The sequence below is a fragment of the Colletotrichum acutatum genome (assembly GCF_030867785.1).
Source record: "Colletotrichum acutatum strain CBS 112980 chromosome Unknown BDZ83scaffold_73, whole genome shotgun sequence".
NCBI lineage: Eukaryota > Fungi > Ascomycota > Sordariomycetes > Glomerellales > Glomerellaceae > Colletotrichum > Colletotrichum acutatum.
Genome location: NW_026849067.1, coordinates 1 through 26,778, shown reverse-complemented (window position 1 = coordinate 26,778; position 26,778 = coordinate 1). Strand labels below are relative to the sequence as shown.

Sequence of the window (26,778 nt, the reverse complement as noted above, 5' to 3'; positions counted from 1 at the left end):
AACGGCTGACTCGTTCATGGCGTGTGTCTGTATAAATGGTAGCATCCAAGCGTTCAATATGGCACAACTTTTGGCGCGCACATAAGTAAGCCCTTGTCCATAAGAGTTCATCAGGACTAACATCTGGTTGGTTCAATGTTTTGCCAGTTCCTGATCCACAAACCGTTGCATGTACGAGTAGCCCCGAAGAAGAACATCCAATCACTGATGCAGCCGCGGGGAACCTGGAGGAATTCCCGACGTCCCCGATGAACACCAGTCGTTGTCGCCCGCCGTTATACGTAATCCCGAATGTAACCCTAAAGGAAATTGATAAAACCAACATGCATCGCAGTTCTTGTCCGTTGGAAGTGGGCCCGGGGTTGGTTCTTCAGAGTTTAATAAACACTTTTACAGCCAAGTCTGCACTCAAGCACAAACTCAGGGGCTCCTAACCCTGCCATCACTTCTCAATCTAGAGAATCCTCGCAAACTGGGTATTTCCGCACGTAGTATCACCTTCCAAACAGAGAGGATCGGCAGGACATGGGATCCCGGGAACCATCCCGTTGTCGTCTCATTCAAACTTGGCGGCCGTTGGCGAACTACATTCCGTTAGTCGCTCCTGAGTCGTGCCTTGAGCAGAGGTTCATCAAGAGTACCTTCCCGGCGCGTCTCCGACTGTTTCGACACTGATCACACAAGTCTTTCCGAATCAGATTCACTGCTGACGAGATGGAAAACTTTGACTGCATTGTAGTTGGGGCAGGTAACTTATTCCAGACCCTCCGGATTTACATGTCTCCATGTCCAGACAAGTTTCGCGTCGAGGTCCAATGGAGTGACGCAATGCCGTAAACTAACATGACATTGCAGGATGGTATGGTCTAGCCGCCGCAAAGCAGTATCACTGCACGCACCCAGAGTCTTCGCTAGTTGTCTTTGACTCGCAGCCCACGCTCGGTGGCACTTGGGCAGAGGAGCGTTTATACCCGGGCTTGAAAAGCAACAATATGCTGGGAACTTATGAATACCCTGACTTCCCCATGGACAGTGAAAGATTCAACATCAGGCCAGGGCAGCATATTCCAGGCGAAACCATCAGCGTCTATCTCAAAGCATATGCCGACAAGTTCGGCATCACTGACAAGATCCGATCGAGCCATAAGGTCATTGTGGCAGAACATCAGGAGACTAGCGAAGGTGGCTGGTTCTTGACAGTTGCGGACTCCAAAGATGAAGAGGTCCGAGTATTTGCTCGACGACTAATCATTGCGACTGGCTTGACGTCGGAACCATGGCTGCCCCATTTCGATGACCAAGAGTCTTTCGGCGGTCGCATCTTTCACGGCAAGTACTTCCAGCAGAATGCCGATACTTTGGAGACGGCCAAGACCGTGACAATCTTTGGTGGTACGAAATTTGCATGGGATGCCGTCTACTCGTACGCAACTGCCGGTGTGAAGGTGAATTGGGTCATCCGGTGTAAGTCTACTTCAGTTCGAGATCTGAACGCCTACTAACTCAGCGATAGCAACGGGCCATGGACCTTGCTGGATGGCACCCCCATATGTCACTCCACTCAAAAAGTGGTTGGAAAAGCTTGCCAGTCAGTATTTAGTTGCTCTTTCTCGACATGCTTTCACGGAGCTAACGATCCCTCGAACTACGGTAGACACGCGAATGTTGACCTGGTTCAGCCCTTGTTTGTGGGGTGATGCTGATGGCTATGTTGGCACCCGTCATTTTCTCCATGGCACTGCCATTGGTAGGATGATCGTCGATGCTTTCTGGAAAGTGCTTGGCGGCGATGTGATAACGCTCAACGCATACGACTCCCACCCAGACACGGCAAAATTGAAGCCGTGGACAGAGGCCATGTTCACAGGCACCAGCTTCAGCATTCTCAACTATGATACCGACTTCTTTGATTTGGTCAAAGAAGGTAAGGTCAAAGTTCATCTCGGGGAGATCGACCACCTCAGTTCTGGAACGGTTCATCTATCCGATGGAACCGAGTTCCCCGCCGATGTTCTGCTAGCTCACACTGGCTGGAAACATGTCCCACCAATCAAGTTTCTCCCGGATGGTATCGAGAAGGCGCTTGGTATACCGCATGCGCCTATCGAGAACGCGCCACGTGAGGATCTCGCCGGTCAGGCCGATCTTGTTGACCTAGCCGACAAAGAGATCCTGGATCGCTTCCCAAGGCTCAAGAATCAGCCAGTATGGAACAAGAACTACGTGCCGTTGACCGATCAAAAGGGCATCGACAGCGACGACGCAGTAACTCCTTACCGACCGCTTACCCCGTACATGCTTCATCACTTCATCGTACCGCCATCGGAACGCTTCCTACGCACACGTGACACAGCTTTCATCGGCATGGTCGGCAATTTTAGCAATGTCATCACGGCTCACGTTCAAGGCCTTTGGATCAGTGCGTACTTTTCGGGTCTCCTTGCCAAAGATCCTGCAGGGGCAGTCGGTGACGACACGGCGATTCAAAAGTTGCAATATGAAACAGTATTGATGAATCGCTTCGGTCATTGGCGTTACCCTACAGATTGGGGCTCCAACAAGTGCCCGAGCTTCGTGTTCGATGCGGTACCTTACCTAGACCTGTTGCTGAGCGACCTCGGTCTCGCGCATTACCGGAAGAAAGGATTCATGGTCGAGTGGTATTCGCCTTATGGGCCAGAAGACTACAGTGATGTCAATGAGGAATGGAAGGGGAAGTTCGCAAATGGCAAGGTTCTCGGTGCTACACCAAGTCAAAATTAATCATTCACTCTGTGATAGCATATTGATATCTCTCGCTCAACTGCAATGATCACGTACTATGACAGAAAGACGGTGTTTGCATTTTAGATCACCAAGTCTACATAATTAACAACCCTGCTCAATCACCTTCTCGACCTTGTTTTGCCGTGGTCACCCACTGCCCTGACATGGGCTATAATCACTTCAACGTGGATTCACTTAGTGTCCTCGATGCGAAGAAGGTACTTCCTAGCAGAGACTTTGCCGGCTTCTAGGTCTTTCAGTGCTTTCTCCAAAGAGGCAAGGCCTTCGGGGAGAACCTCATAAGGATGACCATTGAACCAGCCTTCTTTCAATCCCAGCCCGAAGAAGCGATAGAACACGGACCCGAACTCCTTGTCGCCTAAGGGAGAACCTGGAGTCTCATTCGAGGCATGAACAGTGCCCACCATGGTGTACAAGATCTCGGCCTTGATATCGCTGGGGGAGGTCTGTAGAAAGACTGAGATCTTGCCGCCTGGGGCAAGGGCCTTTGCAACGATCCGGACAGTCTGCTCTTCGGACACGCCATCTAGAGCATTGATGATGGGCTGCCCCCCGGCTGCAAGACATATTTGCTCGAGAACGTGGTGTTCTCCCTTTCGATAGTCAATGACGACATCTCCCTTCTCCTTGTTGACCAAGGTTTCCACGTAAGGGCTACCACTTCCGGCGACGGCGATGATGGGATGAATGTTGGAGAGGGTCGCGAGCTTGATGGCAAAGGCACCAACAGCTGTAGCACCACCGTTGACGAGAAGAGGCAAACTTATCTTGGCTGGATTCCAAGGAAGCGGCAGATCGAGCTTTTGGTACAAAGCAAGAGCAGCGGTCATAGCAGTAAGTGGGATTGTGGCCGCCTCTGGAGCATGACTTGTTAGCATTAACTCAGCATTAGGCGAGATGACGTGCAGTAACTCACCCTCAAAACTGGTCCTTTCGGGAATCAGAAAGGTCGACTGAGCCCAAGCGATGGAGTATTCAGCGTAACTTCCATGTGGGGTGTTCATTTCGTGGAAGGCCGCAACCCGGTCTCCCTCCTTGAAGCCGAGGACACCTTCACCAACACCTTGAACAAATCCTGCAATGTCATCTCCATGGTTGAGAGGTGGAAGGTTCGAAGCCCAAATCTTTGGGACTTTCCAGTCTTTGGGATTGGTCCCAGAGACGACGGTTTTGATCAAGATCTGTCCGGGCCCTGGGGTTGGTATCGGAATATCGTGGATCTGAACCTCGAGATTGCCGTCAAAGATTGCTTCTCTCATGATCAATAAAGATTTTGGTCTTGATCTGATATTTGTGTCTTTGAAGAGATGGTAGATAATGTGTTGATGTTCTGATGCTGATGTCAAGTTTCAAGTGTTGATTCAAGGACGATTGCCTTGGTTTATGTACAGACAACATCCTTCATACCTGATTAATATCAAGGCACTTCTATTTCAGCATCAAGCAAGTAATTCACCAGAACATGACAATGCCCGGAGAACCAGCTGACAAATTACACAGTGCTCCAAGAGATTCTAGACAGCGTCATGTTTCCCTTGCTTTGAGATTCCGTAAGCTTGTGCTCAGTCGGGGAAACTACAATTCTCAGCTTTCGCATCCGACGGCCAAACTTTCAGCCTGGAAGGATCGAAATCACTTCGAGTGCTCCAAAGTATGCCGTGCACAGGCGTTTCCGTCTTACAAGGCGCACAAAAGTTCCGAAAGCAGATAGGTAGCTCCAAATGCGAGTGTCGGGGTTGGACCCACCATACCGGTGGAGACCTGGAGACTTGGAGACTTGGAGACTTGGAATGAGACAAGGACCTCGAGTCGTCCCGAGAATCTTCTCTCCTTGAGACATCAACTTCATGATCGAATGATTGCATGTGGGTTTAGGTGTGCCCTGCGCCGAGAACGTACAGATCCACCGGATTATTCCCGCTATTGCGACGAGCAAATTAATATTTGTATCTCTCCGCACGCCTTTCTAGCAAATTTTTGGCTGGTGGCCCTTTGAATGATGATTATCCTGCTTAGATGTAGTGTTGATGAACTTAAGATCTCTCCTCTTCCAGCATAGTCCCTCTTCCGTAACATTACTAACGCCATTTTCCCACAGGTTACAGAGCAGACATACTTACACCAATCACGGATACGGGCCGACATTGAGTTTGCCTAATGGCATTGGCAGCCACTCACCCCAAACACCTCCATTTGCAACAGTACGAAAAGCCAATGCCGTCGAAAAGCCGTTCTTGCTTGTCAGCCAGCAAGTTAGGACCGGGGCCGAGTCCCCGCCCACGGTCCGGGCCGTCAAGGTTACTGGGGCCAATCCCGGTAAGGCTCCACCCCGATAGCCGGCCGCTTGCCCGGGCATCCCGGGATTTGGAAATTGCTGGAAAGCTCTAACTTTCTCTCCCCACCCTTCCTCAACTCTTCTCCGTTACGTCACAGGCACGGCATCCTGCGGCCGCGTGCGCGTTGTACGGCAGGAGAACTCGTCGCAACGTCGTAACGTGGTACGATGGAAACGCGAGGATTCTCCTCGATTCGTGAAAATGTACGATAGACATTCATCTTATTTATCCTATAGACTATTCTCTCAACTTTCTCCTACTCGCAAATACTCTCCATTTTCTTGGTCCATTTGCAATCCTCTTTTGCAAAGCATTATTACTTCAGCAATACTCGGGTAATGTCTCTCGCTCAGCACGTCACCCAGGCCGAAGGCTTCGACTACGAACGTCCCACAGAACACATCGAATCAACTGGCAATGGCGAGTCAATCTTCGGTACACTCAACCCATTCAACACAGATAGCAGTAACGATGACCCGCAATGGAGGCGCTTGAGCTTTGCGCCTGTCGAGACCCTACACGCCGAGAAGCCAATCGCAGCTTACAAGGTCTCCAACACCAAACGATGGGGTAAGAGCAGCAGTCTGAATGCTAGATTATCTCCCGACTTCAGAGCTGACACCTCGCAGTGCAAGTAGCGACTAGTATAGTGGCATGTTGGCTAGCTGCGGGCATTGTATTCGGATTCGCTGCCCTCAAACCTATTCTGATCGCCGAGGGCGTCTACAGCAATCTCTGCGATGCCAACGATCCGGGCGTGGTGGGCGACGGCGACTACATTCCATGCACCGAGCAAGACCTCAGATTGAACTTGTTCTTTATTGCCGCCTCTGTTACAGCGAATGTATCTTCCCTGTTGGCCGGCTCTGTCCTTGATCGCTATGGTAGGCGGGTTTGCTAGATCGCCTCCTGCATATGCCTTACCCTGGGTTGCATCCTCATGGCAGCCTCACGCAACATCGCTTCCTTTGACGGCTACTCCCTAGGAAACATCATGCTTGCCCTCGGTGGAACCTTTGTCTTTGTCTCCAGCTTCCAGCTCGCCAACTATCGTATAGTCACAATAGGGGCATCGACATTGAATATAGAGAACGGTTATCTATTAGAAGTAAGAAATAGGTATAAAGCTCGTCCTAAAATAGAGGGTACGAGCGAGTATAGAGCTCGGTAATTATATAACCGAGGTTATATAATATATAATAAGGCTATTAATAGTTAAAGCTATTACGATATACCCCCCTAGATAAATCCTCGTCTAGAAAAAGCGCGCTTAACTACCTATATCGTTATAAAAAAGCCTATTAAAAACGGAAATTTAAATAATATTATATAAAAATCTATTTATAAAAGAAATTATAAAATAAATCGCTTTATGCGTTAAGTTATAGGTATAAAGTAAATAGGTAGTAATTCGCTAGCCGTATTCGTTATTATAAATAATTTTAAAGGTCTTTTATTAATAAAAAGTAAAACCGAGGGGCGGCCTTTTATTAATTAAATAATCGATTTATAATCTAAAGTAAATAAGTAAATAAATTCCTTGCGGCCGCCCTCTATTTTAACTTTCCTTTTTTTTTATAACCTTTATTTATATTATAATTATATATATACCCTTACTTTTTTATTTTTATACCCGCGTTCCTATATATACCCGTCGTTAGAAATACGATTTAAAACTAATAATATCGTTTTAATATAAATATTTAAAATAACCTGGGCTATAAAGCGCGCTCGTATTACTATAATATATAAAGCTAAGCGCTTTAAAACGAAATTAAAAAAGAGTAGTAGCTCTTTTATTTATAACGACGATCCGCTTTTAAATACGTAATACCTTTTTCGTACTAGACCCTAGTTAATAAAATAATAATATCGTACCGTAACTTTATTTTTATTTTTATTAACGATTTTATTTATAAATAACGGTTAATAAACTAAAAAAAAGATAGCTTAGAAAAAAAATAAAAGTAAAAGAGGTTTAGAGCCCCTTCCCTCGCCCCCTCCTAGCGAGCGCAAAGCGGTTCTTTATAAATATATTATCTTTTTTTATCTTTATCGTTTACGATTTTAATTTTTAATAGCGTACCCTTTTAATACCCCTAATATTAAAGGACTTTTTAAACGGGTATTACTACTATTCGGTTTTAAATACTTAGGCTATATTAAAAGCGCCCTTAATAAACGAATAGAGGGGTAATACTTCCTAGGCTTAACTACTAATAATAAATATATATACTACTAAACTAATAAAAAATCTAGTTACGCTCCTTTTTAAAAGTATATATATAAGCTAAACGAGAAATTCTTATATTTTAAACGAATAAAAAAAGAGAACCCGGTAGAGACTTTATAAAAAGTAAATCTATATATATATCGTCGTCCTAAATAATTACTAACTATCCCTAGGCCCTAATTTATATAACGGCGGCGTTATATAAGGCCTTAATAACCGACGGGCTATTAAATAAAAATAAAGACGAGGAGGCTTATATAAACGAGGCTAAAATAAAAGAGGTGTCTATTAACGCTCTTTTTTTATTCGAGGCCGAGTTAAAAAGGCTAGTTAAAGATATAAAAATACCGGCTACTTTATATATAAAAGCTAATAATATTTAGATCGGAATTAATATTTTCGTTAATATTTATATCCCCGTAAATATAATACTTATATTAAAGTCCTTTTTAAACGAATACGCACTTACCTTTTTAAATAAATAACTTTTTTATAGCGACCCGACGGGGTTGTTAAAGTAAATTTATACTCCCTAGCTATAGGCTACGTTTATAAATTAAAAACCTAGGCCCCCCGGAGCGTTCTATTACCTCCTTAGTATTCCCTCGTTCTATATAATTATTTCCTATATATTTTTTATATTTAGGAGCGATATAAAGTACTCGAACTTTATTTATAAAAGGTTTTTTATAAAGCCGTCGGTTAGTATTTCGTTTATTAATATATAAACTATTTAAAAAGAGCTTTTTAAATATTTTTAACGAAGCTATATATTCTAAATATCGACGTAGTAAAAGTAAGTTAAAATACGTTCCCCTTCCTTTTTTATAAATTTAATTATTTAACGATTATTATAATAAACCTTTTATACGTCGCCGAGCTCTAACGATATATTATAAAAAAGGCGTTTTAGAGCGAGTATTTCTTTAATAATATATTTTAGGCTAAGTAATTCGGCTTTAATTATTAATATCGTTACTATATTTTATTTTATAGCTTTTTATTAAATAAATCCGCTAAAAAAGGAGATAATATATTTTTAAAAAGACCTTTAGGTCTCTTCGTCGTTTACGAACGAGGTATTACTTATAATTAAAAGTATTTACCTACCCCCCGAGGTATTAAAATAGATTATAAAGTATTAAATATAGAAAAGGTATTATATAGTTTAATTTATAATAAAATAGTATTAACGGGATAGGTTCGTAAAGAACTGAGATAGTAGAGCGTATATAAAAGTAATGTCGGGTCGTATTATTATTATTATATATAAAATCGACCCTATCTTTTTTTAGAACGCCTTAGTCTCGGTTAGTAATATAACTCCTAGGTTTTTTTAATTAATACGGTTAATAATAGCGTTATTAATACCTTTAAATTAATAAAATTAAACTTTTTAATAGCCCTCTCGATATATTAATTATAAATAAAATAGATTTTATAGTTTAGTCGGTCTCGGATAACTTTAATACCTAAATACTAAGAGACTAGTCCTTAGTCTTTTAGTTCGTACTTCTTTTTAAAGCCTTTAATTACTTAACCGGCTTTATAAATATAATCTTTATAAAATAGGACGAGGATATCGTTTATATAAAAAAGAACGAGGACCCTCTTATTTAGAGTTTAAAATAGGTATAGATCCTCGTTTATAAGTAATAATTTAAGAGATCTAAGCGTTATTAAGAGCTCTTTATATTAAAGTAAAGGAGCGTTACGAGCCCCGTAAAGGGCTCGTTCGAATTTAATATATTTACCTAATTACTTAAAGCCGTTTAGAAATTTATATATAATTAGAGGGTCGCCTAGTCTTCGTACTACGTTTAGAATACATTTATAATATTATATTAATAGACCTCTAAATTAAATTAAATAGTAATAGCTATAGCTACTCTAAAAGTCTTAGTAACGAGGGTAGCTATATACGTTTTTTTTAAAAAGTATCGCTTTTAAAGATCCCCCTTAACGTATATCCTCGCTTTATAATAATTAAAATAATAACCCTCGTTAAACTTATAGTTAAATACCTATTTAAATAGTATTAGCTTTTTTTAAACCGTTATTTAATTAACGACTTTTTAAATATTTATCTCCTTTAACTTCGTAATCTCTATACGAGCCGCCTCTACGAAGCGAGTTTTAAAGGGCTTAAATAGTTTAAAGACGTCTTTTTATATTTTTAAAAGAAATATAAAGTTATCTATATATATTCTTTTATTAAAAACTATAGTTAGTAGAATATACTTCGTTCTATTAATTATAATATAAACGTAATAATAAAGCGTTTAATATCCCTAAGTCGCTTTATTAATCGCTTTTTATTAATTAAATATATACGTATTAAAAAAGGGGTCCTAGTTTTATTCTATATAAAAAGAGAACGAATATTACCTAAATCGTTCTTTATAATTCGGGTTTTAAATAACTACCTCCGGCGGTTAATTTTTTAGCCTCCGGCTTTATTTAATATATTTATTATTTTTATAGTCGTTAAAAATAACCGTTTCGGAATCTTTAGCTAGGTCGTTTACCTTTTTAGCTTCTCGATATAGGCTCGTTAATTAAGTAAAATCGTCGGGGTCTAGTTAAATAAAAAGGTCTTCTTTATAAAAGTATATAGGAGTTACTTTTTCTATTTATATATATATTATGTCTTTAACCCTTTTAATAAAAGGGTCGGCTTTTTTTATAGCTTTATTTATAACTTTAGTCGGCTATATAAGGGCCGGGCCTAGTTCTAAACTTTAAAGTTTAAAAATTAGCTCGGGGGTAAATAGTTACCCGCTTTATCTATTTAAAAATAAACTAGACTTTTCTATAGTCTAGTTTATTTTTTATAAAGCGAGCGTAAGTAATAATAAATACTTTTAGTTTATTATTAATAAAGCTTTTTTTTTATTTACGACTCCGAGTAGTTAGAGCTTAAAATCGATAGTTATAAACGGCTATTAAATTTTATTTACTACGGACTTTAATTTAGGTAATTAAATTATAGTTTTTATATCGTTCTTTAAATAAAAAGTAGTCTCGTTAAACGTTACGTTATATATAATAATAACCTCTAAAAGCGAGGGGATTTAGATCCTATATAAATTATAAACGTTTATTACGTATCCTATAAAATATTTAATATAACCCCTCTACTTTACTTTAAAATATCTTTTATCGATTTCTTTTTTATAGTCCCTTTTAAAAAAGTACGCTCAGTAGCTATATATATATATTTACCCTTAATAAAGACGTAGATCGCGGGTAAGCCTTAGCGTATTTATTAATTATTATTATTTAAAATAATAGCTAAACTAAATTTCTTTAATTTAAATTAATAAAAGCTAGTTAATACGTTATCTCGGGCTAATATTATATAAATAAACGGCTATTAATATAGCTTTTATTTAAAGTTCGTTTAGTAGGCCGGCTATGGATATTATATTAATTACTTTATTAATAATTTCTTAACCGGCTCGCTCTTTATTTCTATTTAGCTTTTTTATATATAGAGGGGTAATCTCTAATTCGATTCTAAGCTCCTTTATTTAGGTTTAAAAGCGAGTCTCGCTATTAATTACGATTACTATACGTTCTACGTTTTATTAGATTTTATAAATAGTAAAACCTTTTTAAATACGTATTTATTATTTAAAAAGGTATAAAACCCTAAATATTAAATCGTAGGTCTTTATAACTTTTAAAAAAACGAAGATTTTACCCGAGTACTCGTCCTTAATTAATATAAGCCACTTACTTCGTTTATAAATAAATAAATAATCGAATAGGTCCTAAACGATTTTAAAATACGGCCTAGTAGCTCTTCGCTCTAAAGTACGTTTTAAAATAACCTATTTCGTATAAATAGTTATATAATATTAATATTCTAAATAACTCGGTCCTTTAATCTTTACCCCCCGAGTAGCTAGTACGAGCTTTTTAAGTATTATTAATACGAGATATCTAAATTAGAAATACTAAAGCTATATAAAGTCTAACCGGTCGCCCTTTATTTAATATAAAGAACGAAGTATATATTAGCCTCTAATAAAAATTATATTTATTAGCGAAGACTAACTTCTAAATAAAGAATAAAATAAATAAAGTTTATATTTTAAAAAGACTAAGTTAACTTTTTTAACGAGCTACTTAATTACGACGTTATTAAATTAATTATTAAAATAAAGGGTATAGTTAAAACTAGAGTACTAAATACCCGTCTTTTAAAATAAAGCTTTTAATATAACGTTAATATAGAAGTTTTTAACGAGGCCGATATTATAAAGGGTTAGATCTTTAGTTCTAAATCCCTTCGGTCCTATAAATATATTTTAAATAATCTTCGTTCTATAAATAAATATTAAATAAAACGCCGTTTTTAAGTCTATATTCTCGGTCCTATTATATTATTAAATTAATCTTAGTTTTAAAAGCGATTAGTTATTAACGAAGTAAACAGTACCGTAGTTATTTATAACTATATATTTAAAAAGGAGGTATAGACTTATTAAAAGAATTAAAAAGATAATAGAATTACCGTTTTAATCCTTTTTCGTTTTTAGCTCGGGTAATAAAGCGATATCGATAATTATAGCTACGACGTTTAAAAAATAAAACGCTTTAAAATCCTATTTATTTACTAGCTTTCTTTACTTTCCTAGTTTTTTACCCTTTTTTTAATTACTATTAAAGGATTTATTAAGGGCCCTTGCTTATATCTATCCTTTATAAATAAAGTCGGTATAAAGATCGATATATTTATTAGTATTTAAATAAAAAATAATCTTACTAACCTCAGCTCCGTCTAGCTAAATATATTCTTATTTCGTCTTTTTTATAAAAACGTATTTTATTTTCGCGTAGTTTATTAATTTCTAATAATAGGACCCCTTATAGGGGTAGTTTATAGACGAGTTAAGCTTACTCTCGCTCTACTTAAACAAGTCTAAACGATCTATAAATATTACGAAAATTATAAAGTTTTTTTTACGACTTTTACTATATACCGCTTCTTTATATAAAAGATCGTTAAATATTTTAGTATAATAGCCTATATTAAGCACGACTTCGCCTTTTCGCTCTATTTTTATAATATTAATAAGCTCTTAATTTAACTAATTTAAAGTAAAGCAACGCGCAGTTATATAAAAAAAAATTTAAAAACAAAGGTCCTTTAGACTTCGGGTAGCTTAAATTATATTATATAGCGGTAAACGTAATAAAAGTCCTTAATCTAGGTTATTAAATTAATATTAAAGTTCGCCCTATTTATAACTACGTTGAATTCCTTTCGGGCGATTATAAACGAACTTAAGTTACTCGGAGCGTGTTTTTATTTAAAAACCCGGATTATTATATAAAGAGAGTAGTTTAACGAATTAATAAATTCTTTTTTTACGTTCTTTAAAATATTCTAAGTAATAGAGTTAATAATTTAGCGATTTATTAATTTATATAATCTCTTTTTTCGTAACCGGGAGATCGTTTTAAATACTATTTACTAAATAAAAGAGGCGTATTCTTTTAAAAAGCGTATTTAATTAACTATAACTAGCTTAGGTTTCGTTAAAAAAGTTAGTTATTCTATGAGTTCGTATCAAAGTACGAGTTCGGCCTTAGCTATATCCTTAAAAGTATTTTACTAAGTATATTAATTAAATTATCGGTTATATTTTATTAAAGCTGCTCTATAAGCTTATTTTTAAATAGCATTTCGTATCTTAACGTATTCTTTAACTAATAAAATTAATTTAATAAAGAATAAAGGATTTAAAGGCGACTTTATATTATTTAAATTAAATAAGTCCTAGACGTCTTTTAAACGGGCCTCGATTTATAGAGCGAGGTACTACTTCGGCTAGTTACGTCGATAATTAAACTTATACTTAACTACGTTAAATATCTTTTTAAAAAACATAGTTATTTAAAAACGGGTTTTATAAACGTAATAGGGGTTTAAATTAAATATAAAAAAGGATATAATAAATCGTAGCCCTTAAAAAATAACTTTTTAATAGAGGTTTAGGGGTCTAAGTTAGAGCTAGGCTTATAATTATTATATAATTACGATAAGGGTATTAATATTAAATATAGAGAACGGTTATTTATTAAAAATAGGAAATAAATATAAAGCTCGTCCTAAAATAGAGGGTACGAGTAAGTATGGAGCTCGGTGATTATATAACCGAGGTTACGTAACATGCGGTGAGGCCACTGATGGTTGAAGCTATCACGACACTAACGCATTTCCTAAGTACAGTGGACACATCATCGCACTGGTCACAGGGGCCTTTGACGCGTCGGCTGCTGTATTCCTAATCTACCGTGCGGCATATGAATCGACAGAAGGCAAGCTCTCACTGGAAAGGTTTTTCTACGCCTACATCGCCATTCCGGTACTAATTCTTCTGGCCGAATTTGCGTACATGCCCGTTCGGTCCTATCATTCGATTCCTCAGCTGGAACAGAAGATTGAGAAAGCTCAGGACGAGACGCATGATGCGCATGGGTCTGACGATGAAATTGACGACATCAGGCAATTGCGCAAAGTACGCATTGCCCGAGCTGGTCGAAGGTTGTCAAAACTTGACCAAATCGAAGAAGTCGCTGGCGACGCTGAGCAGCGTGAAGAGCGTGTCAAGGTGAACGAGGAGCGTCAGGAAGCCAGTGGAGTCTGGGGAGTTCTTCATGGCGTTCCTGCCCACCAGCAGATCCAGAGTCCATGGTTCATCCTCATCCTGCTTTTGACTATTGTTCAGATGTTGAGGATGAACTACTTCATCGCAACTATTCATGCGCAATACCGTTACATGCTGGGCGCCGAGGCCGCCGCCAACAACATCAACCGTTTCTTCGACATTGCCTTGCCTGTCGGTGGACTTCTGTCTACCCCCCTTATTGGTGTCCTCCTCAATAATCTGAGCGTCTCGTCAATCTTTGGCGCGCTGACTGCCCTGATTGTCGCCATTGGCGTGCTCAATTGTCTACCCTTTGTGTGGGCGGGATATGCTACGGTTGTCTTATTCGTTGTTTTTCGCCCCTTCTACTACTCGGCCATCTCGTAAGTCCAGTCTTGCTGTTTTCGGGCACATATTCTCGTGTGCTAATCGGTCTTCAATGGGACTACGCAACAAAAGTCTTTGGTTTCGCCACCTTCGGTCGTATCTACGGTACTATCGTGTGCGTCTCAGGCCTGGTAAACTTCGCGCAATCTGGCCTGGATGCTCTTACTCACGGTCCATTGCACGGAGATCCTGCACCTGTAAACATTACACTCGGCGCATCAGGCACCATAATTGGAATTGTTCTCACAGCATTTGTCGCCATCAAAGGTCGTACTTTCGTTACAGAAGAGAAGCCTGAGTTGGATGCCTTAGAAGAGAGACAGAGACTACTGTCATCGGCAGGTCAGGACTATGGCAGTCGCGCATGAGGGATTTTTCTACGAAAGGATCACTCCAAAGAGGTAATTTACAACATTCGTCTTGCAGGTCAACTTAGAAGGTACACAATAACGTTAGCGGGTAGAAGCCGATCAAGCATCGTGGCTTCGACCGGCTCTCTTTGAGCATTTCTAGCCTCAAATTCTACCACGGAGTACTTGTCACCGGCCTATAATGTGACTTTTTACCTGCACGAAAAAGTTCAACATATTTTTGAGAGGCTATATCACTCATATGATAGGTTCGGAGTCTTGTATCAATCCGTAGCAATTCTTGGCGATGGATCAGCCTCCCTCGGCCTCCGTGGTCCAGTGAAATTTCCCCATATTTATCATTCTTCTCTACCTTTGTCGGGAATCAATTCCGGGGGTTCTTCCTACAGCATGCGGTCTATCCAGGCCTGTCTATTCAGTCGGGTCTGATTGGGTCGTAGCAAGATACAATGACCTTGTGCTAGGCTCCGTTAGCAGTCGGTACGCGGAACGCGTGGAATCCATAAAGACGTGACGTTGGCCTAGAGTAACTCGCTCCTTCACGAATACGGATACGGGACGCAATCAATAGGATTGAGAGACAGATCAACTATCAAAGATTTCAATGCCTTCTTCGAATACAGCCACAATGTATCTTGCATTATCAACTTCCACCTCATTCATAAAACACATAACTTCGAACCCTGAGACGAAAGGATTCTCATTTCTAACATCACATTATCGCTTGCTTCCAGCAATTCTACACTCTGCATTCGCCCAATATGAGGTACCGTGGCGTTGTATACGATGTTGGCCTTCACTTCACCGCCGATACCGCGTCGGTTGAGCCATTCGATCCCAAACTCGTGGCTCACGATCTCAAAGTCATCGCTACCGACCTCCACGCCAATGCCGTGCGCATTGAAGGCGAATCTATCCAGCGACTCGTGGCAGCCTCCCGTATCGCCCACTCACTGGGCCTCGCAGTCTTCTTCAATCCATGGAAGATGCACGCACCCGCCGACGAAGTCCGAATTTATCTCGCCGAAGCAGCCCAAGCTGCCGAAGACCTTCGTGGCGAGGGAGTAGACATCGTCTTTGTTTCGCAATGCGAGTATACCATCTTCAACGAGGGCGTCTTTCCTGGCAAGGACCTGATGGAGCGTGTCAAGTGGATGAGCGGGCAAATGAAAGAAACACCCGATGGGCCCAGCATGTCAGATTCACTTCATGAGGCTTGCTCAAAGCTCAACGATATTCTCAAGTCGTTTTTGCAAGTGATTCGTCCGGTGTTCCACGGCCGAGTAACGTATTCAGCAGGAATGTGGGAATCTGTGGATTGGACGCTCTTTGACATCGTCGGCGTCGATCACTATCGTCAAGGCGAGAGCGAGAGCGACTATCTCAAGGGGTTGGAAAGGCACCGTTGCGAGAAGCCGCTTGCTGTCATGGAGTTCGGGTGTTGCGCGTATGAAGGCGCGGCCGCCCTCGGAGCCGGCGGTTTCATGCCTCTTCAAGGCACCAACCCAGACGGTACCGGCAACTTCGCGGGCGGCGTGGTACCAAAGTATTCCGAGACGGAGCAAGCTGATTACGTCGAGGCAGTCATTAGGATGCTTGCTGGGGCGGACGTGGACGCTATGTTCGTTTACGTCTTCTCGTTTCCAACGTACCGTGCCGGAGAGGGTTTGCGGAACTTGGACATGATGTCTTTTTCGTTAGTCAAAACCTGGTCGGTGACGGATGAGAGGTCGAAAGCGATGCCACCGTGGACACCGAAAGAGGCTTTTCGGAAAGTGGCCTCTGCCTATAAGCAACTTGAGAGCTCGTAGAGTGTAGAGGGAGGTTGTATCTGGTTGGCGGTTAATGAAATGGTAAATTCACTTGCCTTTATCCAAGAATACATCTTCTTTTTATTGACGGGAAATTCTGAGCTCGGGGTACCCAAAATACAAAGTCGCCTGCCACTGAACATTTAGTGCTTAGGGCGACACGGCTAGATCCATGTCGCAAATACGACAAAGTACTGATGAACAGGCAATGGCTCTTTCCAGAAGGCTACAGTGAAAGAATAGGCGTCTTCCAATATGAAAACGTGTTCAGTCTGTCTGTTCGAAAGGACACTTCAGAGAAATTGCAAATGAGAGTACTAAAGTAAAATAGCGAGTGAGATGCGCCGATTCCGCGATGGCTTGTAGCCCGGCCCCCTACCACGTATGCAGCAGTTGGGGTACCCCAACTCAATGGGGACAGCCCCGATTCCCTTGAGGGGCGGTGGGGTAGAAGATAATTAGTGCCCCAATGCCGTCTGTAATAACCCGGAGACCCTTCGTGGCAAAGCCCATGAGGTCTATGCTCGTCACAGCAATGTTGCACAAGATCATCGTGTCATCAGTGCGATGATTCACTGTCCATCAAAATGTTGTCAAATTACCTTACTTGTTGCCTAAAGTTTCATGTTTTGTTGATGCCGGTTGGCGGCCATCGGAATGGGGCAGACTACAGGAGCCATCCGCTTTGGTCTTGGAACTTTGGTTGAATGGCCTGGAACTAAGTATATAGCATTATGAGCAAATGACATGCGCCAATGGCACATCATTGCATAGGTAATCAATGTGATTACAAATGGCCAGATAATGCTTCGACCTTACTCTTTCCTCCTGTCCAAATCGACAGCCAAGTGGTGCTGCTTCCACTCCTCCTCTCTGCAAACACCACTTTGCGGCTGCAAGAAAGCCTCTCACAGTGTTCGCGCCAACATGTCAAAAGCTTGTCATATCTGCCATCGCACCTTCGCTCGAGGCGAGCATCTAAGAAGACATCTGAGAACGCGTACGTGTCGCACAGCTTGCTATATCATTGGCGGAGCATCTACTAATCATATCGATAATTCTGCCCCTCAGACACGAAAGAAAAGCCGTATGAATGTCATTGTGGACAGGCCTTTGCCAGGCGGGATCTTCTTACCCGTCACGAGCGTCTCTACCACGCTACGGGGAATGCTACCGCTCCCCTGGCGAGGTCCCCAATGACTGCAGGCCAGGACCAAAACTCGGCGGCACTCAATCCAACGCCAGTCTTCCATGAAGTCATGCAAGCTACTAGCCAAATGACATTGAACGCTTCGGGGTACTTGGGGAATCAAGGCGCAGCAGCTCCGCAAGAGCTAATGCAACAATCTCCTTATGATCCTTATGACAACAACCCTGAGTTACTAAACCTGCCCAGCCCAATGGAAGCTATGCTTGACATCTCTGAGTTCTTCGACGCTGTCGGCCTGGACTTCCAACACGGATTCGATCTTTTCCCGTCCACAAGATTCGCTACAGAGCATTCTCAGGAATCCGAACAAATGATTTCATCGGCTCCAAGCACGGGTCGGTATCAGTCAACTCCTGAAAGTCAAGAGCTGGCGTCGAATGAATCGCCACCGATGCGAAATATTAATCCAATCCCAGATGCTGACACCGGTGAAGGTAAGTTGCGATTACGACCTCCATTCCCTTGAGGGACTGCACGGCACCAGAAGTTCTGATGTCTCCTCGACGACTTAGATGATTTTCATGAACTGAAACCTTTGCGACAACCGTGGAAAGTGAACGAATCTCAACGAAGCCAATTCATTCAATATCTCAAACCATACGCGGCGGCGCTAGGATCATTCAAACTTCCTTCCAGGTTATCGTTGTCAAGATACATCGCTGGTTATATTGACGGATACAATGATCACCATCCTTTCATGCATATGCCAACCTTCTGCATGAAATACCATCGAGAGTCTCCAGAGCTGGTGTTGGCACTCTTAGCCGTAGGTGCTCAACTTCGATATGAGACACGCAACGCTTCCGCATTGTACCGAGCTGGAAGGGCAATCATCTTGCATCGATTAGAATCAGGAGAGTTGGCAACCCAGCCTGGAGGATTATGTGGAATATCCAGGCCGTCTAACTCTCTTGCTTTGGCAGGAGTAGAAGCTTATTCCTCTGCTGCAGCCTCACGCCTAGACACTATGAAGGCAATCTTGTTGTTGGCAACCTATTCTACCTGGCAAGAAGACCTCTGTCTCGTTCGAGAGTCTCTAGAGTATCCAGGCCTCCTCGCGCGGTGTCTGCGGGAGAGCGGGCTCGTAAACGATGCCTCTTACAACGACAAAGACCTGGACTGGCATTCCTGGGCACGAGCCGAGTCAGACCGCAGAGCGAAGCTCGCTGCATTCTGCTTCTTGAACCTTCAAACACTGGTCTTCAATGTTCCGCCAGTCATTTTAGCAAATGAGATTGATCTATGGCTGCCAGGAACTTGTGATGAATGGCTGGCGCCTACCGCTGCATTGTGGCTAAGGGCTCGTAGCAAGAGTCCGGCGCTCGTTCGCTTCCAAGAGGCGTTTGTCAACTTGGTCCAACCTCGCACGGAAGAATGTCCAGTTCCTTCACCCTTTGGAAACTTTGTGCTGATCCACGCGATTCTACAGCGCCTCATAGTCGCAAAACAACTCTCACTGGATCCTGCATCCCCGGGGTATGCCCCCGAAGAGGTTGCGAAATTCGAGTCATCGCTGCACCGGTGGCGTGACCAATGGTGCAAGGCTCCCGAGTCTGTTTTAGATGTTAGGCATACCAAAGGGTCTCTCTCTTGGACAGCGACATCTCTGCTTGGACTTGCGCATGTACGCTTGCATTTTGCTTCTAGAAGACCGCAAGAGGTTTGCTCCGGAAATCCAAAGATCATTGCAGGCAACGCCTGGAATGCTCGGCCGCCAGAACGTGGGCCTCATCTTGTCTACGCTTTACTGCACGCAGTTCATGCGTTGAACATTCCTGTGCAACTCGGTATCGACTACTTGGCTAGCTGTCAGGCGTTCTTCTGGAGTTTGCAGCACTGCTTCTGTTCCTTTGAGGCAGCCATTTTTCTCAGTAAATGGCTGTTTATGCTTGCAGAAACCCAAGGTACGGAAGAATTAGATGGTAAGTTACATGCGCCAAGGATAATGCCGATGCCAAGACTGACTCGATCTCAAGTAAACGAACGCCAGATAATAAGGTGGACAGAGTGTATCGTTAACGAGGCCTTGGCTTCGCTCGAAGCAATCGACGGATATGACCTGAGTACCACGGAAGACAACACCTCGCACTCTTTGGAGGCTCTTGGTAATTTGGTGATCAAGTTATTCGCCAAGATGTTTGAAAGATGCAACAGCGCCTGGCCGATCATGAGGACGATCGGTCAAAGTCTACACGAATATTCGAGTCTTCTGGGTAAATGTGACAAGTCGCCAAGTCATGATTAGAACGGAGGCATTTGATTGAGCGTGACAACACGAAGTAAATAGGACATGCAAGCAAGGAGCTGCTTCGACTCTTATGCCAAGGTCACAGGGGTACTTTTACGCTCTTCACTCAGGTAAAATATCTCAACTCTCAAGCAATTCGTTGTCAAACGTCTCCTTCCCCCAAATAATAACTAAAGACTAGCTGAGCAGTTCATTCAATAAGCTTGGCGCGATCATGCCCTGACCCATGTGGACACTTTCTAAATGCAGTACTTGCAGAAGTATATAAAGCGTCGAGCTCCACGGGATGAATCAATTGATTTCTGACCATCGAGTTCACAGGAAGTTCTGTCCTGGTCGTTGAATCCGTATTCAGCTCGGCTGGGCAAGGAAGATAATCGGTCGCTGATACAGGGAGCTCTGTTCTAGGCTTCAGATCCGTACTCGGCTCGTCGTGATATGGATGAAAGTCGCCCACTGAAACGACCGAGGCGGCCACCGGAAGCTCTGTTCTGTGCGTTGGATCCTTACTCGGTGCATCATGAAAAAGACTAGGATCGGTCGCTGAGGCCACCGGAAGCTCAGTTATAGTCTTTGTGTCCGAGTTCGGCCCATCTAGACAAGTAGGGTCCGCTTCAGGTTCCTTTATCTGAAGTGGAATATCCAAAGTGTCGTTCGTTGGGCTCGTTTTGCCTACAGCAGGCGGTGGTACGAAGATTGGTCTCTTCGAACGGCCGTCAATCCACATGATTGCCAAAAACGCAAGAACAGCTAGGATAATCGCAACGATAGCGGCTCCCGCAATAGCATTGCTTGAGGCTTCTGTAGCTTTCGGTATTCCTAGAGGCGTTGCTGTTGGAATCGCTGGGGGGATGGCTGTGGTCTTGGCTGTGGGCACAAAGAAAGTCTTGACCTCCTCCGATGACCATGACACGGAACTTACGCCCCTAAAGCTGGCGTTCAGCTATTGCACTAGTTTTCCATAACTGCAGACTTACTTCTCACGGTACCAACGTTGAATCTCTTGATGGCTATGATAAGCCTCAGCGCTGGCGTTGTACTCGTCCTTCCAAGTCCACTCCGTCAGGTCGAACAAACCAAGCCCTTGAGGCCACGGGTCTGGGAGAGTCCATCCTTCCAGATTTGCCGCACTCTTGCTTGTGGTCCTTCCACCAACGACGATCATCTGCCGGTTCCCTACTACTGCGCAATGGTGATCGGTTCGTGGAGATACGTCGTCGAATTGCACCTGTCTCCAAACAAAACCCGGCAGACTCAATACAAAGACATCGCTGTATGCTCTATTAGAGGACCCAGCTGTTCCGCCGAACAAGAATCTACCTTTGTTAAAATCTGTACTGGCTAGTGACACCGGTCCATTCTACTTACATTTCATATGTAGTTCTGCTCCTGAGCCCCACCATGCAGAACCATTGTCGTCTGGTCGGAGCAGAGCCTGTAGTCAATTGGCTATACCATTTCTTGGAGACCGGGTCCATGAATGTAATGTTGGAGATATCCATCCATTGGTGGAGGCTATCGCTTCCACTTACTATTGGGTCCAAAGTCGCCATGAAGCCACCGAGGAGCACGACTATGCCATTTGGTCCAAAGGTGGGGACATACAGTGCTCTTGCACCTCTCACTGTCCCGTATGGAGGAAAGGCAGCCCTAAAAGCGGCTGTCTCATTCGACCACTGGTTGGAATTCCAATCGTAAACAACCATACCTGGAGTAGCTCCAGCTGGAGCTAAGTCCGCGTCGCCATTAGTCGCGTTCACCTTCGTTCGAGTTCCTGCCCAGCCTCCGAACCAAAAGCCCCCGTTAGGAGTACTGGCATATGCTCCGTCCTCACTTCTCACTAGCTCTGCGAATTCTGTGGGGTTGACGGGGGTCTCTTTCGTCCATTGGCCACCACCACTACCATCGGCTTGAAACTTCCACGATCCAGTAGACAGCGATTCGTCCTTCAGGTAGAGAGTGTTGGCGGTGTGTCCTCCCCATATGTAGAATGAGTCGCTGTCTGTCCTTTCCCACAGTGCTTGCCTATCCATGCCGTATGGTTCTTTTGGTACTTTTCGGATTGAAACGTTGGCGGGGGACCATGATCCCGACAAATCGATTGAAAGGGTAGAATTGACTAAGTTACCCCTCTGTCAGAGAAGTGTCGAAATTCGACAAGATAGCGTCACTAAAGTACTGACCTGGGTGGGAGCCATAGCTTTGGTTTACTTGGTAATCAAAGAAAATATATGGCTTTCCTTCGGCGTCGAGCTGAGAGACCTCCCCACCATCGATGTAGAGAAAGTTACCGATAACAACAACTGAAGTCACATCACGGATTAGCCGATCATTCTTCTTAGACATTGTCATGAGCTAAGTGTCGTTTACCATTAGCTAGACCTCTTCGAAGGAAGAGGTCCGGAGCTGGCACATCAGATAGTTCCCATGCGTGAATTTCAAGCAAGAATCGAACCCCCAAAAGCAGATGAGCAATTCTCATGGAGTACCAAAACAACATGTTTTCTCTATATTGCGTTAATTCAAAGCTGAATACGCCAATAAAATGCTATCCGTATCCGTATAGATGGTTTGGAGTTAAAACGGAGAAGTTCGAAAGAGTTTTGCCAACATGGCAGGATGTCGTGGCAAAAGAAGAATAGGAGACACCTCTCGTTGATCAGGGGATACAAAACATTTGATTTCATCCATGGTCCCGGGTCTTTCCGCCACGTGATCTTGATAAAGTAGTACAGCAATACAAAGGACTGGCGTGGTAAGGGTCGAAACTTTCCCCTCCGCTGCAAAGAGCCTTCGACGAGCTTTAGATTTTCGGTGTAACCATGGATATCCAATGAATTAAAACTCTTATAATACCTTCAAATTGGCGTTACGCTTTGTACGACTCAAGCAGATAATAAGTTTCGGTCCGTTCAAGGGTCATTGACGCACTCTTCCGCTCGCATCCCGACGCGGTGGCCATGCAGCCGAGACTGCATTTCTATTCCGAGTTGCAGGTAGTACATTAGCATTCTAGATACACTATGATACTGATAATCTTGCCTTGGACCTAGTTCTGTGTTACTGACGTGAGCTTCACATGCAAGCTAACGGCTTATTACATGTTCATCTTGGAAACAATGGGCCCATCCTCCACAAATCTGAGTATGGGAGAAGATCCATGGTCTTTTCTTTCTAATTTGCATAATAACAAAGTTCAGGAATTTCCTGGTTCTCTTCACCGTTCTGGAGGCTTTATACCCCAATGTTTTTAGATGACGTTAACAAGAATATTTCCAATATGTACTTACTCACCACAATGATTCGGGCCTACTGGCCTTGTGGTACCCCCGAAGCGGGTAGATGTAAAGAAAACAGAACAAAGTAACGTCGGCCACAGATACACGTTTTCCAATGACTCAGCTGGGTGTCGAGACCTAGCGACGATAGCTTAAGAGGCGTGTTTTTGGTAGTTTGGGAATTTGGTGAGATGACTCTGAGAGATTTGAGGAAACGATCCCATTCGGACACCTGCACTCTGTTATTTAACTTTCCATCCCTTGAAATCACTTAGAATCCGCAGACTTTGACGCCTGCAACTCTATTATGCATGAAACTACTTGTTAACTTTTTGTGATGACAACGTAATCACAACCACTGAAAAATCATCCTCTGCTCATGCGTCATCGCATGATCAAGGAGCAGCGAATTGACATGAGTAAGACTGGTCGATTAACACTTACTTGTGCGGAGAGATGAACTAGTCAAGATCGTCAGTTGACCATCGGAAGTTGGCCCCTAACGGCCCTGTGCGCATTGATAGCAGACGTTGCGCCAAACATGGTTCAGACGACGATCAAACCGCAACTGACCGATCTATCCGTTCGGATGACACATGTCATGATCCGAACCCGATGGAGTCTGGGGAGAATTCAGCCGCAAAAATGGTAGTGATTCGGTGACGACTGTGCTATTTCCATTGCCAAGTTTCAGACACCCAGGTATTGACTTCAGAACTGCTGGTACTCGTCTCACGGGAAAGTGTCACGATGCCGGTGCCGGCGGGATGCCCAATCGACCAGGGACCAATGTCCACAGCTACGAAACTCTGCCAGTCGAGACATTCAACGACACTGGGTATTTAAAGACTCATTGCCTCGAGACTAAGAGGCTTTGCATTCTTCATCAACCTCTCTCTATCAATCTACAGTGCATGCACATTCGCTTCAACGACCTGGAGTCGCATATTTTTCCAAAACTTTCTTTAATCAACAATCAAGCTTCCACTCACAAAAATGGTCCGCATCACTCTCTTCGCCACTCTTGCTTGTGAGTGTCCAGCCTAGCGGATCCCCCAATCAAAGTATTGCTGCAGCCTGCTAACTTGGTTGCGACCCAGTTGCGATGACCGCACTCGCAATCACCCCCAACAACGCCGGCGCCAAGAACGTCGGCCAGGGCAACGGGGCTCAGTTCATTACCGGAGGCTGTGTTGATGACGCCGACTGCTCTTCCGCATGCTGCGCGGATGCCAGCGGCGTCGGCGTCTGCTCGGCTGAGGCCACGCAATTCCAGAACGGCAAGAATGGCTGCAACTTCGTCGACCCCAATAAGGCGGCAACCATTGCTGCTGCCAAGGCTCAGGTTGCAAAGCAGGGCTTCTAAGCTGGAATGCAGGAGCCCTAGTAGCCATGATGGAGGATAAATTTGGAGAATCGCTTGGCCATACCTTGGTCCAAGGATACCTAGTGACTTGGACTATAGCGTGAGCCAGAGACCATAAGTATGATACTCGATGGGTTCTATAATGCCAATCCTGCTTAAGAGTTACAAAATGTCACGTAACAAGGATAGGGACCGCAATCCACAAAGTGCCTGTCACGTACTATATTACGTATATTTTATTTATATCCTATATATAGACCTTTCTCTTTTATCTATTTCTATTTTAATAAATTAAACTATTTTACTATACTCCGTATATTTATTATTATATATTATAATTCGTAATAATTATAAGCCCAGCTCTTAGTTAAGACCTTAAAATATAATAACGTATTTATTAATACGATTCTTATTATCTTTTTAAAATAATAAATATCTTTACGTTAACCTTTAATTAAGCTAAGTTAACTAGCTACGATAATTAAATTAAATAGTTCTAAGCTTTTTATTTTATAAACGAGGGCCTTAAAGTTTAAAAGTACGTCGATCTAAACGTTTTAAACTCTAATATACTCTTCGTTCTTTTTATAATATTTTTTTATTATTAAACTTCGAACTATTACTTTTAATTTATAATAAAAAAGAGCGACGAGCCTATAAAACTCGTTATAAAGTATTTAAAAACGATTAACGAGAATAAAAGATCTTTCGTTAATAACTTCTAGCCCTAATTCTTAGTATAACCCCTTTAATATCTTTAAATACGAGCAATTTATAAAATCTAGTTAAAGTTCTTTTTATAAAACTAGCTATATTATTAACTTTACGTAACTAAATATATTTTTATACTATACCTATAAAAAAGATCTATATATTTAAGAATATTTAAAAAGAATAACAGCTCTTTACTAAATATTATTAAATTATAGCTCCTAAATATAATAATATTAATATATATATTAAACTTTTTATTTAATAGTTAAGAAAGTCTATTACCGTTACTTTTTATAAATATATATTTTAAAAAGTAACTTAAAAAGGCGTTAAGTTTAGTATTTAATAGATCGTTTAGTAATTAAAATAGGATTTAGCGCCCTTAAAGCTATAGTTAGGAGTATAGTTTAATAAAAATATAAATAAGTCTTTAATAAAATAAAGAATAGAGTTAACGCTTAACGCTAATACGAGGATAGTAGTTTATTTATTTTTAAATAAAAACGTACGATATTTTAGAAATTTAAAAAAAGATCGCTATAATTAACTTTTTAAAAGTAGTTAAGTCTAGGCTTAACCTTATATAGGGCTAACGAACTTACGACGCTTTTTATAAATTAATCGCTTTTAGGACGTATATTAAAACCCTTAAAGAGATTATATATATTTAGTTTAATAACCTAGGAAGTATATATAAAACGGCCTTTAAGTTAAAGAGGGGCTTATTTTACTTTTTTAGGGCGTTCTAATTTATATAAAAACGTAAATAATAAAGGGACGTTATATACCCGTATAATTACGTATACTACTAGCGGCTTCGGCGTACCGAAAACTAAAGTAGGCATTTATAAATCGTAATATTAATAAGTCCTTAATACGAATATTTAATAACTATATAGAGGAGGTCTTTATTATAATTAAATTAAATAAATAGAAATTATTTTATAATAAGCTTAAAAAAGTTAGTTAGTTAAAGGACGATAGAACCTTTAAAAAGCCTTAGCTTTTAAAAAGATCCTTTAACTAGTTTATAACGAGTTTATTAATAAACTAAGATAAGGGCTACGTAGTTACTATATTTATTAAAGTTAAGAAATAGAATGAATATAATTTTTAGTACCCCTATAAATAGCGCTTATTTTTTATCCCGGAATACGGTAATAAATAGTTATAAAATAATATATTTAGTTAACGATAAAAGCTTATTAAAACCTAAGAGCTATATACTATTAAGTAACGATAACTACGTTAAATTAAGAACTATTATATTACCCGTTATTATATATAAAACTCGGATTATAAAGGGCGTTTTAAATAGACCTAAAGGGGAGGGAATATATAATTTAAAGCTTTAGAACGTCGCTTATATCGAGGG

At 41.6% G+C, this 26,778-nt stretch overlaps 9 protein-coding genes across 9 annotated transcripts; 7 read left to right on the top strand and 2 right to left on the bottom strand.

The window, feature by feature from the left end:
* The first annotated feature begins 352 nt into the window (after positions 1–352).
* On the top strand, positions 353–2,821 carry BDZ83DRAFT_703193 (uncharacterized protein). The gene is made up of 4 exons (XM_060511475.1): positions 353–748; positions 856–1,464; positions 1,514–1,588; positions 1,655–2,821. Exons 1-4 carry the CDS (start codon positions 715–717, stop codon positions 2,761–2,763), a joined length of 1,827 nt encoding a protein of 608 aa, XP_060362888.1. The 5' UTR covers positions 353–714; the 3' UTR covers positions 2,764–2,821.
* Position 2,822: 1 nt separating this feature from the next.
* On the bottom strand, positions 2,823–4,327 carry BDZ83DRAFT_627807 (putative quinone oxidoreductase). The gene is made up of 2 exons (XM_060508659.1): positions 3,704–4,327; positions 2,823–3,643 (listed from the first exon to the last, which is right to left on the bottom strand). Exons 1-2 carry the CDS (start codon positions 4,044–4,046, stop codon positions 2,958–2,960), a joined length of 1,029 nt encoding a protein of 342 aa, XP_060362887.1. The 5' UTR covers positions 4,047–4,327; the 3' UTR covers positions 2,823–2,957.
* Positions 4,328–5,461: 1,134 nt separating this feature from the next.
* BDZ83DRAFT_753980 (uncharacterized protein) lies at positions 5,462–7,561 on the top strand (the record flags this gene model as incomplete). The annotated part of the gene is made up of 4 exons (XM_060514421.1): positions 5,462–5,693; positions 5,753–6,007; positions 6,071–6,175; positions 7,530–7,561. 4 exons carry the CDS (start codon positions 5,462–5,464, stop codon positions 7,559–7,561), a joined length of 624 nt encoding a protein of 207 aa, XP_060362886.1.
* Positions 7,562–13,766: 6,205 nt separating this feature from the next.
* Positions 13,767–14,773, top strand: BDZ83DRAFT_782710 (uncharacterized protein; the record flags this gene model as incomplete). The annotated part of the gene is made up of 2 exons (XM_060515567.1): positions 13,767–14,322; positions 14,412–14,773. 2 exons carry the CDS (start codon positions 13,767–13,769, stop codon positions 14,771–14,773), a joined length of 918 nt encoding a protein of 305 aa, XP_060362885.1.
* Positions 14,774–15,382: 609 nt separating this feature from the next.
* Positions 15,383–16,877, top strand: BDZ83DRAFT_627802 (uncharacterized protein). The gene has a single exon (XM_060508658.1). The coding sequence runs from the start codon at positions 15,538–15,540 to the stop codon at positions 16,585–16,587; it is 1,050 nt and encodes a 349-aa protein (XP_060362884.1). The 5' UTR covers positions 15,383–15,537; the 3' UTR covers positions 16,588–16,877.
* Positions 16,878–17,428: 551 nt separating this feature from the next.
* BDZ83DRAFT_410396 (uncharacterized protein) lies at positions 17,429–18,379 on the top strand. Its single transcript, XM_060502910.1, has 2 exons — positions 17,429–17,587; positions 17,659–18,379. Exons 1-2 carry the CDS (start codon positions 17,515–17,517, stop codon positions 18,261–18,263), a joined length of 678 nt encoding a protein of 225 aa, XP_060362883.1. The 5' UTR covers positions 17,429–17,514; the 3' UTR covers positions 18,264–18,379.
* On the top strand, positions 18,342–20,042 carry BDZ83DRAFT_582086 (uncharacterized protein; the record flags this gene model as incomplete). The annotated part of the gene is made up of 2 exons (XM_060505521.1): positions 18,342–19,719; positions 19,774–20,042. Coding segments are annotated over 2 exons (1,647 nt in total), but the record flags the coding sequence as incomplete, so codon positions are not given.
* A 976-nt stretch (positions 20,043–21,018) lies between these two features.
* On the bottom strand, positions 21,019–22,527 carry BDZ83DRAFT_782707 (uncharacterized protein; the record flags this gene model as incomplete). Its single annotated transcript, XM_060515566.1, has 4 exons — positions 21,019–21,361; positions 21,414–22,177; positions 22,257–22,348; positions 22,416–22,527. 4 exons carry the CDS (start codon positions 22,525–22,527, stop codon positions 21,019–21,021), a joined length of 1,311 nt encoding a protein of 436 aa, XP_060362881.1.
* A 1,742-nt stretch (positions 22,528–24,269) lies between these two features.
* On the top strand, positions 24,270–24,689 carry BDZ83DRAFT_794003 (biotrophy-associated secreted protein 2; the record flags this gene model as incomplete). The annotated part of the gene is made up of 2 exons (XM_060515796.1): positions 24,270–24,353; positions 24,424–24,689. Exons 1-2 carry the CDS (start codon positions 24,320–24,322, stop codon positions 24,687–24,689), a joined length of 300 nt encoding a protein of 99 aa, XP_060362880.1. The 5' UTR covers positions 24,270–24,319.
* Between the last annotated feature and the right edge of the window lie 2,089 nt (positions 24,690–26,778).